The sequence below is a fragment of the Stenella coeruleoalba genome, assembly GCF_951394435.1.
Source record: "Stenella coeruleoalba genome assembly, chromosome: 1".
Lineage (NCBI taxonomy): Eukaryota > Metazoa > Chordata > Mammalia > Artiodactyla > Delphinidae > Stenella > Stenella coeruleoalba.
The window spans coordinates 183192658-183210541 of NC_137169.1; the positions used below are offsets into that span (position 1 = coordinate 183192658).

The 17884-nt window shown below is 35.8% G+C and overlaps 1 protein-coding gene across 1 annotated transcript in view; it reads left to right on the plus strand.

Annotated features, from left to right (window-relative positions):
• The window catches only part of LOC307198739 (uncharacterized protein), a 149865-nt gene that overhangs the window by 4824 nt on the left and 127157 nt on the right, over nucleotides 1-17884 (plus strand). The window contains exon 2 of the mRNA XM_079945908.1: nucleotides 10762-10871. Coding sequence (XP_079802034.1) covers nucleotides 10762-10871 — 110 coding nt within the window. The remainder of the gene's footprint in view (nucleotides 1-10761; nucleotides 10872-17884) is intronic.

The following is a 17884-nucleotide window of genomic DNA, read 5'->3' on the forward strand; positions in this document are numbered from 1 at the left end:
GGGCATCCTTGTCTTATTTCTGATCTTAGAGGAAATGCTTTCAGCTTTTCACTGTTGAAAAGCTGTGAGGTTTTCATATATGGAATTTATTTTGTTGAGGTGTGTTCCCTCTATGCCTGCTTTCTGAGGAGTTTTTATCATAAAAGGGTGTTGAATTTTGTCAAAAGCTTTTTATGCATCTATTGAGATGAACATATGGTTTTTATTCTTCAGTTTGTTAGTGTGATGTATCACATTGATTGATTTGCAGATACTGAAGAATTCTTGCATTCCTGGGATAAATCCCACTTGATCATGGTGTATGATCTTTTTGGTATAAAGAAATAAAATATTTATTTAATAAAGAAATAAAATGAATCCAAATAGGAAAGGAAGAAGTAAAACTGTCACTGTTTGCAGATGACATGATACTATACATAGAAAATCCTAAGATGCCACCAGAAAACTACTAGAGCTCATCAGTGAATTCAGATAAGTTGCAGGATAGAAAATTAATATACCGTGTTTTCTATACACTAACAACAACATATCAGAAAGAATTAAGGAAACAATTCCATTTACCATCGCACCAAAGAAAATAAAATACCTAGAAGTAAACCTACCTAAGGAGGCAAAAGACCTGTACTCTGAAAGCTATAAGACAGTGATGAAAGAAATTGAAGACGACACAAACAGATGGAAAGATACACTGTATTCTTGGATTGGAAGAATCAGTATTGTCAAAATGACCATACTAACCAAGGCAATGTACAGATTTAATGCAGTTCTTATCAAAATACCAATGACGTTATTTATAGAACTAGTACAAAAAACTGTAAAATTTGTATGGAGACCCAAAGACCCCAAATAGCCAAAGCAATCTTGAGAAAGGACAATGGAGCTGGAGGAATCAGGCTCCCTGACTTCAGACTATACTACAAAGCTATAGTAATCAAACAGTGTGGTACTGGCACAAAAACAACAGATGCATAGATCAATAGAACAGGATAGAGAGGCCAGAGATAAACGCACACACTTATGGTCAGTTAATCTACGACAAAGGAGGCAAGAATATACAGTGGAGAAAAGATAGTCTCTTCAATAAGTGGTGCTGGGAAAACTGGACAGCTGTATGTAAAAGAATGAAATTAGAACATTCTCTAACACCTTATACAAAACTAAACTCAAAGTGGATTAAAGACCTAAATGCAAGACTGGATACTACAAAACTCCTAGAGGAAAACATAGGCAGACACTCTGACATAAATGTAGCAATATTTTTTGGGGACCCATCTCCTAAAGTAAAGGAAATAAAAGTAAAAATAAACAAATGGGACCTAATTAAACTTAAAAGCTTTTGCACAGCAAAGGAAATCATCGACAAAATGAAAAGACAACCTACTGAATGAGAGAAAATATTTGCAAATGATATGACCTATAATGGATTAATATCCAGCATATATAAACAGCTCATAGAACTCAACATAAAAGAAAACAAACAAACAACCCAATTAAAAAATGGGCAGAAGAACTGAAGAGACATTTTTCTAAAGAGGAAATGCAGATGGCCAACAGGCACATGAAAAGATGCTCAACATCACTAATCATCAGGGAAATGCAAATCAAAACCACAAAGAGATGTCACCTCACACTTGTCAGAATGGCTATTATCAAAAAGAACACAAATAACCAATGTTGGCAAGGATGTGGAGAAAAGGGAATCCTTGTACACTGTTGATGGGAATGTAAATTGGTGCAGCCACTGTGGAAAACAGTATGGAGGTTTCTCAAAAAACTTAAAAATAGAACTGCCATAGGACCCAGCAGTTCCACTCCTGGGTATATATCCCCAAATCCCCAAAACAGTAATTTGAAAAGATACATGCACCCCAATGCTCATAGCAGCATTACTTACAATTGTCAAGGTATGGAAGCAACCTAAGTGTCCATCAACAGGTGACTGGATAAAGATGAGGTATATATGTATGGTGGAATACTACTGAGCCATAAAAAATAATGAAAGTTTACCATTTGCAGCAACATGGATGGACTTGGACGGTATTATGCTAAGCGAAATAAGCTAGACAGAGAAAGACAAATATTGTATGATATCACTTATATGTGGAATCTAAAAAATACAACAAACTAGTGAATATAACAAAAAAGGAAGCAGACTCACAGATATAGAGAACAAACTAGTGGTTACCAGTGTGTGTGGGGAGGGGCAGTATAGGAGTGAGGGAGTGGGAAGTACAACTATTGCGTGTAAGATAGGCTCAAGGATGTGTTGTACACATGGGGAATATAGCCAATATTTTGTTATAACTGTAAATGGAAAGTAACCTTTAAAAATTTATACAAATAAAAAGTTTAAAACATGTCTACACTGAAAACTATAAAGCATTGCTAAAAGAAATTAAAGAAGATACAAATTATTGGAAAGACATTCCAATTTCATGGGTTGGAAGACTTAAGATGCCAATACTACCCAAAGCAATTTATAGATGCAGTGCAATTCCTATCAAAATCCCAAAGTTATTTTTTTCAGAAATGAAAAAATCCATCCTAAAATTCGTATGGAATTCTAAGGGATGTTGATTAGACAAAATAATCTTGAAAAAGAAGGACAAAGTTGGAGGTCTTATTTATTTATTTTATTTCAAAACATGTTACAAACCTATAGGTATCAAAATAGTGTGTTACTGGCAAAGACAGACAAATAGACCAATGGAATAGAATAGACAACACAGAAAAAACCGTTACATATATTGTCAAATAATCTTTGACAAGGGGGCCAAGGCCGCTTGATGAGGAAAGATAGTCTCTTCAACAAGTGGTGTAGGGAAAATTGGACATCCACATGCAAAAGGATGAAGTTGGACTCTTACCTTAGACTATATACAAAAAAAAGTAAAAAGTAAGAAGAAGCTTTTTTAAAAATGAACTGCTATGAAAGCTTCCTTGACCAAAATCTAGCCCATAAACCTCCGTAAGATTACCTGTCAAGGGCAAATGCAAATGCTAAAAGTCTTTTCCACAAATATTAGTAAAAAATCTTTAGTGATCTGAGTGGGTAACCTTAACTTGTTCCATCTGCCAGAAACACAATTTGGATCCAACTGTTCTTTTATAAACTAGTGAGTTTTGTGTTCTCGTACATGTCTTATGGCCAAAATTTGCAAATGAAAACGGTAAGGTTTCTCTTTGCATCTGTATCTTTATGTATGTCTGTGTATGTATGCTATGTATATGTGATACTTTTCTACCTTCAGATGGTATTGCCAAAAGTAACTTGTAAAAGAGCTCTATTTAATTTGCTTTAAAAAAGTGCTTATATAAATTAAGACTAGTCAAATGGGCTTATGTTGTCTCTATTACATATTTAGTTATAAAATTATGAATTCATAATCTAAGAACAAAAATATAATAAAAATAAATTGTTTAATGTTTGTAAAGCACAGAAGTAAACTGAGAGAGAGAGAGAAAAGCCACATGTTTAACTTTTTAGATACTTTGTTTCCGTGATGTTTGTGGTTTTTTATATATATATTCATTTTATATATGTGATTCATTTTCAACAATGATTGTTTTATAAAATATGTCTGCTTAAACGTAGTTTCCAAAATATTTTTGGTAACTTGAATCCTTAGTTACAATAAATTAAATTAAATGATGATATTCATTGAATATCTAGGTCATTTCCAAGTAAGATAAAATACTGAAACAGTAAATGCTAAACATATCTAATTTTAGCTTCTTATTACAGAGAGAGAAGAGATAGTTAGGTCTGTTAATAACATATTCTTCTAGCCACACTGAAAAAAAGAAGTCTATTAAGAAATTCATATGCATCTAGAAATTATGAAATGATGTATTTATAAATTTTCCAGTCTACTACAGAAGTTAGTATGTGACAAACAGTTCACAATTGCCTGATTCTTAGTTTTCACTGAAAATTAGCATTACTAAGAGTTAAAAATTTAGATCAACACATGTAACTAAAAGTACTAGAAATAATAATAACAAAAACTATGCATGCAAGTATACAAGTAAAGTAGGATATGATTTTGATTAAAAAAAAAGATATGAGGTATAAAGTTGTGTTTTTGTTAAGGAAAATGGAAAGAAATTTTGTCCTAGTTTAGAGGTTATTTAAAGTTGGTTCAGAATTTTTTTAAAAAGAGGAGAATAAAGGACAAAAACTAAATGGTTATAGAAAGTTGGGAAGAAGAGAAAGAAGGAGAGAGAAAACTTTATCTTATGTAATCAAGCTGGCTAAAAATTAAATGAAATTATTATAAGGATTTAAAAAATAAGCTTCACAATCAGTAGTGTCCCTATGCAAAACTAAAATTTAATTTTATTTCTCTGTTAAAATGACAAAGTTTTCTTGAATTATTGGTCTGCTCTTAATAAGAGACTATAAAACTTTCTTTACCTTTTAAGTAATCCTACCTAGGATACCATGTTTTGTTTTTTTGATTTTTTTTGGTCTTATCTATTTTCTGTGCTTTATTGTTGTCTTTAACAGGGCTTTGATTACTTAACAAAAACTGAATTTTCTCAATATTAAAAGAGCTAAGGATTTTTGTTCATTTGTTTTTAACAGCTACGTAATGTTCTGTATTTGCCTTCAAAATCTTTAGTTGTCACTTTGGTTAATCATGTCACAATTACCTGTGATCCTATTTAATCCTGTGTTTTAAACCTTTGACATTTTTGACAAACTTCCCAAAATCAAGTTCTAAATGAAGTCTGTTGACCTTGAACTAACTTTGGGAATTTTTTGGAGAGCCCCAGAATATCTCAAGAGATTTGTTCTCTCTCCTTATAAAAAGAGAGATATTAAACTATTTAGGCTTATTTGGTATGTCAAATTACATGGGAAGCATAGTCAAGTAAGAAGTGATGTTTGGCCTTTCTGGGTTATATTTGTGTGGATATATATTATTAATGTAAGTGTTCCAGAAATTGTATGGAATCTTAGCAATCTGAAATGTCCTGGTATAATGTTATAGTCAAATTCCAGTTATCATCTTAAAATGTATGTCACATAAATAACAAAATTTTCTTGTCTATTGTATATAAATGAACTCTTATTAGATCCTTAACCATGGCTATTTTTAAGTCTTTTGTCATTCACAGTTATTGTTTTACTCTGATGCTTTCCTGAAAGCTTTTGCAAGCAGCTATGATCCAAAATTGCTTGTCCTCAAAGAGATTAATGGAAAGGAACCTGACAAATACTCTAGAATACAGAATTCTGATAACTTTTAATATCACACCATTGTACTGGGTATGAATTTTCAGAACTCTAATGGAAAAATTGGTGGATTCATAAAACTGCAAACCCAATATTAAACATAATAACAATTACATGGCACTGAATGAACTGATGAGGATGATTATAATTTTTATGAGTTTTTGTTTGGAACATTGCTGGTTCTTTAATATTTTGTTTTTCAGATTTAAGAAAATGTTCTCCTCTTTTCTCTTAGCTATCTCTAACTTACAGCAACTTGTTAAGTTAGGAAAACGTGTGGACAAAGGTGAAACAATGACTTTTTCTCCCTACCTGATCCCTCCAGAATTTGGAAAAGCTTACTGAATATTCTTATTTTTGTGACAGTTTAATTAGTTTTATAAATTCAATAAGAATCTGTTCTCCTCATAACAGGACACAATTGGAAGCATTGGTTATATTACTGAGGCTTTGACTGGAATGTCATATTTGAGAATGATGCATAGAATCAGATCTGACCAGATAGCTTTAAGGAAGTAAGGTTGACTTTAATGAGCTAATAAAGACCACTTTGAAAAACCAACTTGTGTCTTGCTTATAGTGTTCTCACCTCACAGTGAGTAAGGGAGATTGCTACCTGGCAGGCCCAGGAACCTCAGAATATTTTTGGGACCTTAAGAAGAGAGGAATTCACCCAAATCCATAGGTGTTACAGGCGAAGTCTTGTGGTGACTCCTTGACTTGGCTTCCTAGCCTTGAGATGCTTTTAAAAGCCCAAATCTGAGGTTCCTTATGAAAAGTTCCAGCAAAGCAAACTCAAAAGACCCTTGGTCAGTCATGATTCTTGCTGCACTTACATAAGTAATCAGGCCAAATTTAATGAGATTAGACTTATTTTGAAAACAAATTTGTCTTACTGTAGACAGAAAAATTATCAGTGCTAGAAAAAGTGGCACACTCTTGTGGATATTAGATTCTAGCCCTGTTCATTGTCTTTGAGATTTTATTATTTACCTATAAACTGTACTGGATCCTGAATTCTTCAAGCTTCCTCCAACACCTGGCTACAGCTCTCCAAATTATTGTTTTCAATTTTTCTCCCAACCTTCTACACTTGGAATCACTAAGAACTACAACTGCCCTTTTTCCAAAGCACTGCAAGTTGCAGCTGGATGAATTGATATGAACTTCAGAGAAATCACCACAACAAAAGTGATATATGGACATCCTTCATGCCTGCTGCTATGTAGGCCACTCAGAAAGTTTGCCAGAACACCCAACACCAACATTATAGGCATTCAAACTACAAACCAGGAAATTCATCAAAGACTGCCACTGCCATCCTCACTCCACCATCAAATGAAGCCCCATATCTAGATATAGTCTTTACTGGCTGCCCTCCAGACTAAAAAATTTAGTTTATAATTCGCTCCTGTCATTAAAATTTGTTTTTAAAAACATTTCCATAGGAATGCCTCATTAAATACCTGATTGCTTGCACGTACAGAGGCCAAATTTAGGTGGAGGCCCATCTGCAACACTGACTCCTTAAGTGAAACACAACTGTTTAACTGGACTGACCTATTCCCAAGACTAAGAGACTGATTAATTAAGATATGGGACAATGTAATTAGATTTGTTCTTTTCTGCTTGTTCCAATTTATGGTTTTCTTCTCCTTGGCTTGATCTCTTATCTCACAACATCTAACTCAAGTCTTTCTGCAGTGACTAACTCAGCCTTTAACATCTGAAACTTTCCAGGACTTCCCTGGTGGCACAGTGGTTAAGAATCCACCTGCCAAAGCAGGAAACGTGTGTTCGATTCCTGGTCCGGGAAGATCCCACATGCCGCAGAGCAACTAAGCCCGTGCACCACAACTACTGAGCCTGCACTCTAGAACACGTGAGCCACAACTACTGAGCCTGCGTGCCACAACCACTGAAGCCCGTGCGCCTAGAGCCCATGCTCTGCAACAAGAGAAGCCACTGCAATGAGAAGCCTGCACACTGCAATGAAGAGTAGCCCCTGTTCACCGCAACTAGAGAAAGCCTGTGTGCAGCAATGAAGACCCAATGCAGCCAAAAATAAATATACAATAAATTTATTTTAAAAAATATATGTATGAAATTTTCCGAAGATAAAGTTTCAAATGGGAAACTGAAGGAAACCAGAATGTCACCTCAAAATATGCCTCTTTCTTTGACATAAAAATTATTTTGAGCTGAAGGCAATTAAGAAACATCAAAGTCAGAAAAACCTGCCTCTTTCTTCCTAAAGACAGTATATAAATTCTCCTTTTGCTGGAGACAGACTCTTAGCTCAGAGATGGCACCAGAGAAACCTGCAAGCAAACTTTACTCCATTAGTTTCCTCACATATATTTACCTTCCCACAGCTCACCACTCTTGGAAGCCTAAAACAACTTTCCTCTGTCCTGCCATTTCTGTACTAATTTATTTCTCCTTGTTGAAGATGCTATGTAAGCCACAGTTCTAAACGAGTATCTATCCATCTTCCATCCAGCCAGGTGCCTCGGGGAAGCTGACCTTACCTCCAGCTCCAGAGATAGTCCTAATTGGTCCAAGATAATCCAGCATTACCTGGGAACTTATTAGAAATGCAGATTATCAGGCCCCACGCCAGACCTACTGAATCAGAAACTGGGGATTGGACCCTGCGATAATATGTTTTAATAAGTCTTCCAGGGGATTCTGATGCTACAGACTAAAACAAAACCATGCCATTAATCGGGATTGGTTCAGGGACAGGCATTTGATCTAACTCTTTCTAATGAGACGTGGCATCCACTAGGGCAACTTCTGGGAAAAGTGTCCTTGCTCCTAAGTGAAAACCAAAGGGAGTCATTTTTTCATCTTCCTCTGAGAATTGTGCCTGGCTGCTTGGAAATATTGCAGTCATGTTTATAAAAGACCAGGAATGACATCACACCAAGAGTGGCAGAGCAGAAAGATGGGAAAAAAATCTGGATTCTTAATAACATGATTGAACTACAACCCATCCTGAAACTTATTCTACCTCAAGACTTCCTGCTGAGTCAAGAAATACCCATATTGTTAAAGATAATTTGGATCAGGGTTTCTGTTACTTGCTGTCAAAAGTCTGATAAATTAGACTTACTAATAGTTTACTTTGGATTTAAAAATTTTTATTCATTAGTGAAAATGACACAAGATTTATTTTATTTTATTTTTGCTAGCATTGGTAGTCAGGATAAACTTCTTAATAAAGTAAATTGGGAAGCTTGTCCTAATTTTTATTATCTGAATAATTTAAATAGTTCAGGAATTATCTGTTCTTTAAGATATGTTGGACTTTCTGGTAAAACAGTCTGGAACCAATGCTTGTTTTGAAGTTAGAACTTTTGGTACGTTTTCAAGTTCTCTGATTATTGGGCTAATTTTCTCTCTTCAAGAGTCAATATTAGTAATTTATATCTTCCAAAGTGTGTCTATTTCATGTAGATTTTCTAAGTTATTGGCGTATGTTGGAAATTTTATAATTTAAATCTATTTTTGGTTATATTCCCTTTCTCATTGTATGTGTTTTTATTTCCTCTCCCTTTTTCTTGGTTCTACTTACTAATGATTTTTATGTTGTAGTTTTCAAAGATAAAACAAGAACAAAACTATTGTTTTATTTATCAGGTCTATGCAGTTTTGCTATGCTTTCTAAGTTCATTAATTTCTACTTTTATTTTACTTAGTTTCTTTCTCCTATTCTCTGTTGGTTTATTTTGATGTTCTCTTTTTAGTTTCTTGAATTGAATGCTTAAATCATTTACTTTGTCTTCTGTGTGTTAATCAGATCACTAAAAATTCTGAATTTTTCTTTCAGTTAAGCTTTGGTGGTATCCCATTAGTTCTGAAATGTAGTGTGTTTTTAAATTTCTAAACATTCTGTATTTTAGCACTGATTTCTACTTTAACCCAAGAGTTATTAGAAAACTGTTTTATAATGTTCATGGGATTAGATTGGGTTTGCTACCTTTTTCTTATTAATTTCTCGTTTTCTTGCAATATGATCTGTACCTTTGGAAGCATACTGAGATTTTATTTGCAACCTAGACCTTGATAAGTGTTTATCAATGCTTCATGGCCATTTAAAAAGAATGAATAGTCTCTGTTTAAAGACTATGACAAATATTTGCCTGTGTACACCTGTCTTTCTGTCTGTCCATCAATCTATTATTGTTTCCCCATTCCTCCCTATCTACTAAAGCTTATTAATGTCTTCCTTCTTTTCCTTACTCTTTCTCTTTCTACAGCATCAATCTCTGCTTCTCCACTGCTCATTCTATTAGCATACAAACATGCCCTCGTACAGTTCTGTCTAATAGGGATATAAGGTGAGCCACATATGTAATTTAAAATTTTATGATAGACACCTTAAAAAAGTGAAAAGAAAAAGTAAAACTAATTGTAATATATTTTATTTAACCCAATATATATAAAATATTATCATTTTAACATGCAATCAACATAAAAATTATTAACAAGATATTTTATACTTTTTTGTACTAAGTTTTAAAAATCTGATACATTATTTACACTTATAGCACATCTCAGTTTTGCAATAGTCACATTTCAAGTGTTCAACAACTACCTGTGACTAGTGGTTCCCATATTAGACAGCGCAGTTTAAAAGTCCTACCTTGATTCAATATTTCCTCCTGCTACAACTCACTTCTCTGTTCCTTTCTCTTTTTCTTCCTCTACCCATTAAAACTCATCTCGTTAAATCCAATAGAATTAGTGTTTGACAGAACTGACTACTTTTTGGGGAACCACTTCTTACTCTGCTTCCATAACACCAAACTCTCCTGATTTTTTTCGCTTCTCTCACTGGTTAATCTGTCTCCTTTACTGACTCCTCATCTTTTCCCTGATTTCTAAGTGTTGGAGCTTCACAGGCACATTCCTTGACCCTTTTATCTAACTACAGTTTCTCTGTAAGTGATGTCATCTAGTCCTATGACCTTAAATAACAACCACATGCTGATGCCCATTTTTATCTTAAGCCAACCTCAAGATTTGCATTGCCATCTATCTGCCATTTTGACCTCTGTCATAAACATATGAAATATGTCCAAGATGTAATTCATAATTCCCCACCTCCCCCACCAAACAAACTCATTTGATACAAGACTGAATATCCCCAGTTTTCCCCTTCTCTCTTAAGAGAAAGTCATCCTGAGTCCTCCTTTAACGCACCTCCAAAAGGACTCGACATCAAGTACAAGTGATTCTGCCTCCCAAGTATATCTTGTAATTGTTTATCTCTCTCCGTCTTTACTCCTAGTCTCTGTATTCAGGTGTTCCAGTTATTAATTTATTTTCCTTTAGCTCCAAATCTACCTTCCTTTGTCCTACTTTATGATCCTCGAGCTATACTCTGCAAACTACATTTTTTTCTCTGCCAGATGTTGGGTTTGGCCAGTTGGGGGTGAAGAGTGTGCTGAAGGGATTCTCAAAGCTGAAGAAGGAGGCACTTATCTTGATTTTTTTTCTCCACATGACAGTGAATGAATCAGCATACAGCTGGCCCTGGCGGTATTCCTTGTGGTGGTGGATTGCTCCCATGGTTCCAGCTGGTAAATGTCCTCCAGAAGCTTTCTTCTTCATCCTAGCGGTGGGTGACATGTTTCTGAGCCTTCCCCCTTAGAGGCCTGAATCTTAGCCTGGTACAGCCGTTCTCTACATTTTGAAGTTTCCTCCTTGTTTACCTTTCCCTTGGCCTTAAGAGTGATAGCTGTAGTCTGTGTTTGCCATCTCTATTCCCATAAAATTCTCTTCCGCTCTTTTAGTAGCTAATCACCTTTTCACCAAGTGAACAATTCTTTATATTATGCTTCCTCTGTTTGAAGTGCTGTGTGGTTTCTGACTGAACCCTAACTGAAATAGAAATTGGTACTAGGAGTAGTTCTAGGAGAAAAACTCTCAAAGATTGCTTTCTGTTGTTGGTTTGGTCTGAGCCTCTTGCCAAGGGGAGATGCAGTGCTAGTTATACACGACATTCAGCAGCATCACAATCAAATAACCACACGTGTTGACTGTGATGAAGTGCATGTGCTTTGGGGGCTCAAGTGCCTGCTGCACCTGACTCAAGTGGCAGTAGTGATCACTGTAAGGACCTTGCTGCAGGTCAGATACTTCTGAGTACAGTGAGTCCTTACAGAAAGAAAATGAAAATCTCAGGACCTTAAACTCTTCGTTCAATTCTTGGTCTGAGGACCAGAGAGCTTCCACAGCAGCCCTAAAATGATCTTTTTTTTATAGTCACAGGGCCGATATTATTGAAAATCAAATGCAAAATTTAATTGTGCAGATTGCAGAATTACATCAGTTGAATTCACAGCCTTGCAAAGTGTTCCATGTGAACATTAGGTCATTAGTCAGAAAGGAATGATGTCCTAAAACTTGAAATGAGGAGTTTTGGCTGGACTCAAAAAAAGCTGAGAATATTGAGTCACTCTTAGTCCCCCTTGCCTGTACCTCTGTATCTGAGGAGTCTTTTTCTCCCTCAAAAACCTACAATTACCTCACCTGGAGCAGATACCTCACAAAAGAGAGGATGCCCATCCTCCTTAAAACCTACCCCAAACACTCCTATTGTCATTAGACCCATAACTAGGGTTGAGTTTCAGCATGTTATGGTGGCCTGGAAGTGGTAGAAGTCCCTGAGTATAACTGGTGCTGAGTCCAGGTTCCCAGATTTGCCCCTTCTTCCAGGAACCACTATGTGCTCTGTAGAGTGAATATGGACTAAGATAAGCTCAATAAACACTTGGCTCCGGATTCTCAGCCAATGTCTTTCAACACCATGGCTTCAAAAACTATTTGAGAGGTAATTTTCAGGCTCTATCAATAGAAGCATTCTCCTTAAACACATATGGTAACTATTGTTCGATTCTGGACCTGTCAGCATTGTTTCTCTTTGATAGCTTTCAGACCACATGGGTGATACTTAGGTGGCATATAGATATTGGTGGGAGAAATGAGGCATTGGCAGAGGCAGTTTCTCTTTCTCTGAGACTTTCTCCTGAACTTCCTGGGCACTGAGTCATCTTTAGCAAATGGCTGGGATTTAGCTGTTGAAATAAAGGATCTCTATGTTCCAAGCAGAAGGAAAGCAGTCCTTAGATACTGAGCTCAAGTGTCTCTGAACTAAATTCCTTCATTTTTCAGGAAGCCAGACAATTAAGGTTATATAAGCAAAGTATTTACATGTATTATGCAGTCAATGACACTCTTTTCCAAGGGTCCTCATGGGCAGATAGGTTTATTTTGCAATTAACAATCAAAACCTTTTGTGAAATTTAGATTTGTGGATTGGAAGCGCAGAATTTCATCTTATACCTCTGGTTTATTTTTTGTGTGTACCCACTAAGGTATGTAGTCAGTTATTGTCAATAAGTATTCAGCCTTCATTTCCATCTTGTGTTGGCTGAGAGTACAGTTCCACCAAAAACCAAACCGTGGGTTTGAGCCTAATGGACATCTGTCAATCCTGCTCTGTTCCATGGCCCTATCTCTGGGATCAACATCCTGGTCATAAAGGGAGCTGGGTAGGCTATATGGCTGATTGATATTAATAGAGGATAAGCAATAGAAAGTGCGCATTTCTGATTGGAGGAGCTGGGAAGGAGTATCATTGGTGTTGTCCTTTTTTATATAAAAACAGGTTTGCTTAATATTTAAAGAGCTAAAGCTATTTACAAGTTAAAACTTATTCATATATCTCATTTCTCTCCCCTTTTTCCTGTTCATTCATTCATTCATTCATTCATTGAATAAGCATTTCCCTCTCTAAGTGCAAGGCACTGTGCAAGGTATTGGTATATGGCCTCAATGAACTTATAGTATAATGTTCTCTTTCCTAATCTCTTCTCTACTTTTTCATCCCTTTGTCCTCCTCTTTCCCCTAAACATTTCTTCTTTCCCATCCCCTTTTTCTTTTATACATTATTATTCAAGCATATGATAAATTCCTTTTTTCTTTTTTTGCTTAAAGAAACAGCTAACTCAAATCAGGAAAGTCTGAGTAGTTCTTACAGCAATGATGGGCTGCAATCCTGCATTTTACCTTTGTCACCAACAATACCTGCTAGTGGGGCAGTTGGAGACTTGGGGTAGTACAAGCAATGAGACCCTTACCTTACTGAGATCAGTTCCATGATGATGGACTCTAAGCTCTAATCATGTGCTATTTCAAAGTCTATCTTTGTCCTCCTCCAGCATAAGTACAACCCCTACTTCCCTTAGAAATAATTTGAGTTTTAGGGGATTTTCTCTGCCCAGCTACCTTGCCCAAGCCTAGAAAATTTAGTCACACAGAGGCATGTCGCCCAATGAAGAGAGTTTGGAATTGCTCCATAAACACAATCTGTGAAAACATAAAGGTGTATGTTTACTCTTCATCTAGAATGGACTATGTAGGGTTGGGGACCCTGGTTTTGTGTCTTCTCATGATTGCATAGCACATGACCTGCTTTACTTGCCCAATAAATCTGTTGTAATTACTTAATAAATATTTACTGATAGCAATGAATAAAAATTAAGAATCTAGGCTGGTTATTTCAGTGGTCAAGGGGACAAATTCTGTGAGAACAAACTTTTCCACCTTCTCTTCCAAGCTGGAGTTTGTTTTTGTACTTCAGCTTTGGGTCCTCAACTGGAGCCAGAAACTGTGGGTCAAAGGATTATATAACCACTGATAATAAACAAGGCCAGAGATGGGAACTATGCATACCCCAGCCTGTTTTATAATAGGTGTTTAGTGAAGACATAATATATAGATTATCTTGGTCCATACTCACTCTGAAGAGCAAGTAGTGTTTCCCTGGAAGAAGGGGCAAATCTAGGAACCTGGGCTCAGCACCAGTTATAGGTAGAGAACTGCTGCCACTTCCAGGCCACCAGAACATGCTGAAAGTTAACCCTTGTTATGGGTCTAATGGCAATAGTGGGTGTTTGGGGTAGGTTTTGAGGAGGATGGGCATCCTGTCTTTTGTGAGGTATCTGCTCCAGGTAAGGTAATTGTAAGGTTTTTGTGTATTGGGGAAGGCTCCTCAGATCCTCAGATACAGAAGAGCAAGCTCCTTTTTAAAAAAAAAAATTGAGGTATAATTGACACATAGCATTATATTAGTTTCAGGTGTACAGTGTAATTATTTGATAATTGTATGTATTGCAAAATTGTCACCACAATAAGTCTAGTAAACATTGTCACTGGACATAGAGAATTTTTTTCTTGTGATGAGACTGCAAGCTATGTTTTTTTCTAGAATCTTATTAGTTTTAGATTTTACATTTAGGTCTGTGAGTTGATTTTGTATAAGGTGTGGGATATTGATCAAGATCTATATTTCTTATGTATGTGTATACATATACATATATATATAATACATATATTATTTGCTTCTAAATGTTCAAATGTTCCAGCACCATTTGTTAAAAGTACCATAATTTCTCTGCTGAACTCTTTTGTAGCTTTGTCAATAATCCACTGACCATAAATACAAGGATTTATTTCTAGACTCTCAATTCTATTTCATTGATCTATATTCCTATCTTTTTGACATTATCATACTGTCTATAAGTCTTGAAATTAGGTGGTGTGAGATCTCCAACTCTGTTCTTTTTCTATTTGTGTGTGTGTGTGTGTGTGTGTGTGTGTGTGTGTGTTTAAACTATTCTGGTTCCTTTGGCTTTCCATATAAAATTTTAAATTAGCTTGTCTGTATCTATAAAAAAACATCCTGCTGGAATTTTGATGGTGATGGCCTTGACTCTATATGTTGGTTTGGGGAGAAACAATTTCTTAATAATACTGAATCTTCCAATTCATGAATACTGTATGTCTCTGCAATTTTTAAGATCTTCTTTTGTTTCTCTCATCAGTCTTTTGTAGTTTTTAGCATATAGATTCTGCACATATTTTGTTAGTTTATACCTAAGTACTTCACTTATTTTTGGTACTATTGTAGATGGTATTTTTAAAATTTCAAATTTCAATTGTTGTATTAACAATAAGATTGATTTGTATATTGGTATGTATCCTGCTACCTTGCTAACTGATTTATTAGTTTTAGGATTTTTTTGTAGATTCTTTGAAATTTTCGACGTGGGCAATTTTGTTATCTATAAATAAAAATATTTTTGTTTCATACCTTCTAATCTATTGGGTGGGGCAAAAAGTGCCTTCAGTTTTTAAGTAAAAATAAAAGACACATTTTTCATTTTCACCAAGAACTTTACTGAACAACATACTCACCCTTTTGTTCTACTACCTTCTGCCATTTTCCAGGCAACTTCATAATTCCATCTTCCCAAAACTTTTTATCTTTTTGAGCAAAGAACCGTTCCAGGTACCTTTAACAGTCGTCCAGGGAATTGAATTTTTTCCCATTAAGAGAATTTTGTAAAGACCTAAATAAGTGGAAATCCGAAGATGCGATGTCTGGTGATTACGAAGGATGAATCAGAACTTCCCAGCCAAGCTGTAACAGTTTTTGCCTGGTCATCAAAGAAACATGAGGTGTTGCCGTTATCCTGATAGAAGATTATGTGTTTTCTGTTGACTAATTCTGGATGCTTTTTGTCGAGTACTGCTTTCGGTTGGTCTAATTGGGAGCAGTACTTGTTGGAATTAATTGTTTGGTTTTCTGGAAGGAGCTCATAATAGGAGGACTCCCTTCCAATCCCACCATATGCACAACATCACGTTCTTTGGATGAAGACCGTCCTTTGGTGTGGTTCATTTCGCTTGCCCCACAATCTCTTCCGTTCCACATTATTGTACAGTACCCACTTTTCATCGTCCGTCACAATTTGTTTTAAAGAAAGAACGTTTTCATTATGTTTCAGTAGAAAATCGCATGTGGAAATATGGTCAAGAAGGTTTTTTTCGCTTAACTTATGTGGAACCCAAACATCAAAGCAATTCACATAACCAAGCTGGTGCAAATGACTTTCAAAGCTTGATTTGGATATTTTGAGAATGTCGGCTATCTCCCGCGTGGTATGACGTTGATTGTTCTCATTTATTGTTTCAATTTGATCACTATCAACTTCAACTGGTCTACCCGACTATGGAGCATCGTCCAGCAAGAAATCTCCAGCACGAAACTTTGCAAACCACTTTTGACACATTCTATCAGTCACAGCACCTTCGCCATACATTGCACAAATCTTCTTGTGCATTTCAGTTGCATTTTTACCCTTCTTGAAATAATAAAGCATAATATCCTGAAAATGTTGCTTTTTTTCTTCCATCTTCAATATTAAAATAGCTATACAGGGCTTCCCTGGTGGCGCAGTGGTTAAGAATCTGCCTGCCAATGCAGGGGACAGGGGTTTGAGCCTTGGTCCAGGAAGATCCCACATTGCTGTGGAGCAACTAAGCCCGTGTGCTGAGCCTGCGAGCCACAACTACTTAGCCCATGTGCCACAACTACTAAGCCCATGTGCCACAACTACTGAAACCCATGCACCTAGAGCCTGTGCTCCGCAACAAGAGAAGCCACCGCAGTGAGAAGCCCGTGCACTGCAACAAAGGTAGCCCCCGCTCACCACAACTAGAGAAAGCCCACACACAGCAACGAAGACCCAATGCAGCCAAAAATAAATAAAATAAATAAATTTTTAAAAAATGGCTCTACGAAAATTCACCAATTCTGATAAGTCTTTTTTTAAATGCACACTGGTATGACAGCTGTCACATACAATCTAATAAAATGGTTTCGAATGAAGTTAAAGACAACTAAGTGCTACCAGAACCATCTTACAGAAAAAAACCAAACGAACATTTTGGCCCACGCAGTATATGTCTTTTACCTCTTTTTATTGCATTATTATACTGGCTAGGACTTTCAGTACCATTTGACTAGGAGTAGTAAGAGAGGGCATTCCTTCCCTGTTCTCAATTTTAGGGGGAAAGCATTTAGTCTCATCATTAAGTGTGAAGTTCCCTGTAGGTTTTTCATAGATACCTCCTTTTAGATTAAGGAAGTTCCTTCTATTCCTAGTCTGCTGAGATTTTTTATTATAAATGGATATTGAATTTATTCTAATACTTTTTCTGCATCCAGTAAGATGTTTATGTGATTATTATTCTTTAGACTGTTGATATGGTAAATTACATCAATTGCTTTTCAAATGTTGAACACACCTTGCGTTCCTTGGAGCAACCCCACTTGGTTGTGACATATCCCTCTTATATACTGTTGAATTCAATTTGTTAATATTTTGTAATATTTTTGTATCTATGTTCATGAGGGATATTGGTTTGAAAGTTTCTTAATTGTAATGTCTTTATCAGGTTTTATCATTTAATGCCAACCTCATAAAATGAGTTGAGAAGTATTGCCTCCCCTTTTTGGGGAAGAGATTGTGTAGAATTGTTATTTCTTCTATCAGTGTTTGATAGACTTCACCATGTGGCCTGGAGTATCCTTTATGGAAGGCTTAAAACTACAAATTCAATTTCTTTAATAGAAATATATCTATTTCTTCCTGTGTGGGTTTGATAGTTTGTTTATCAAAGAATTGGTTCATTTCATCTACATTATCAAATTTATAGACATAGAGTTTTCCCTAGAATTCTGTTATTATCTTTTCAATGTCTGTGGGATCAGTAGTGAT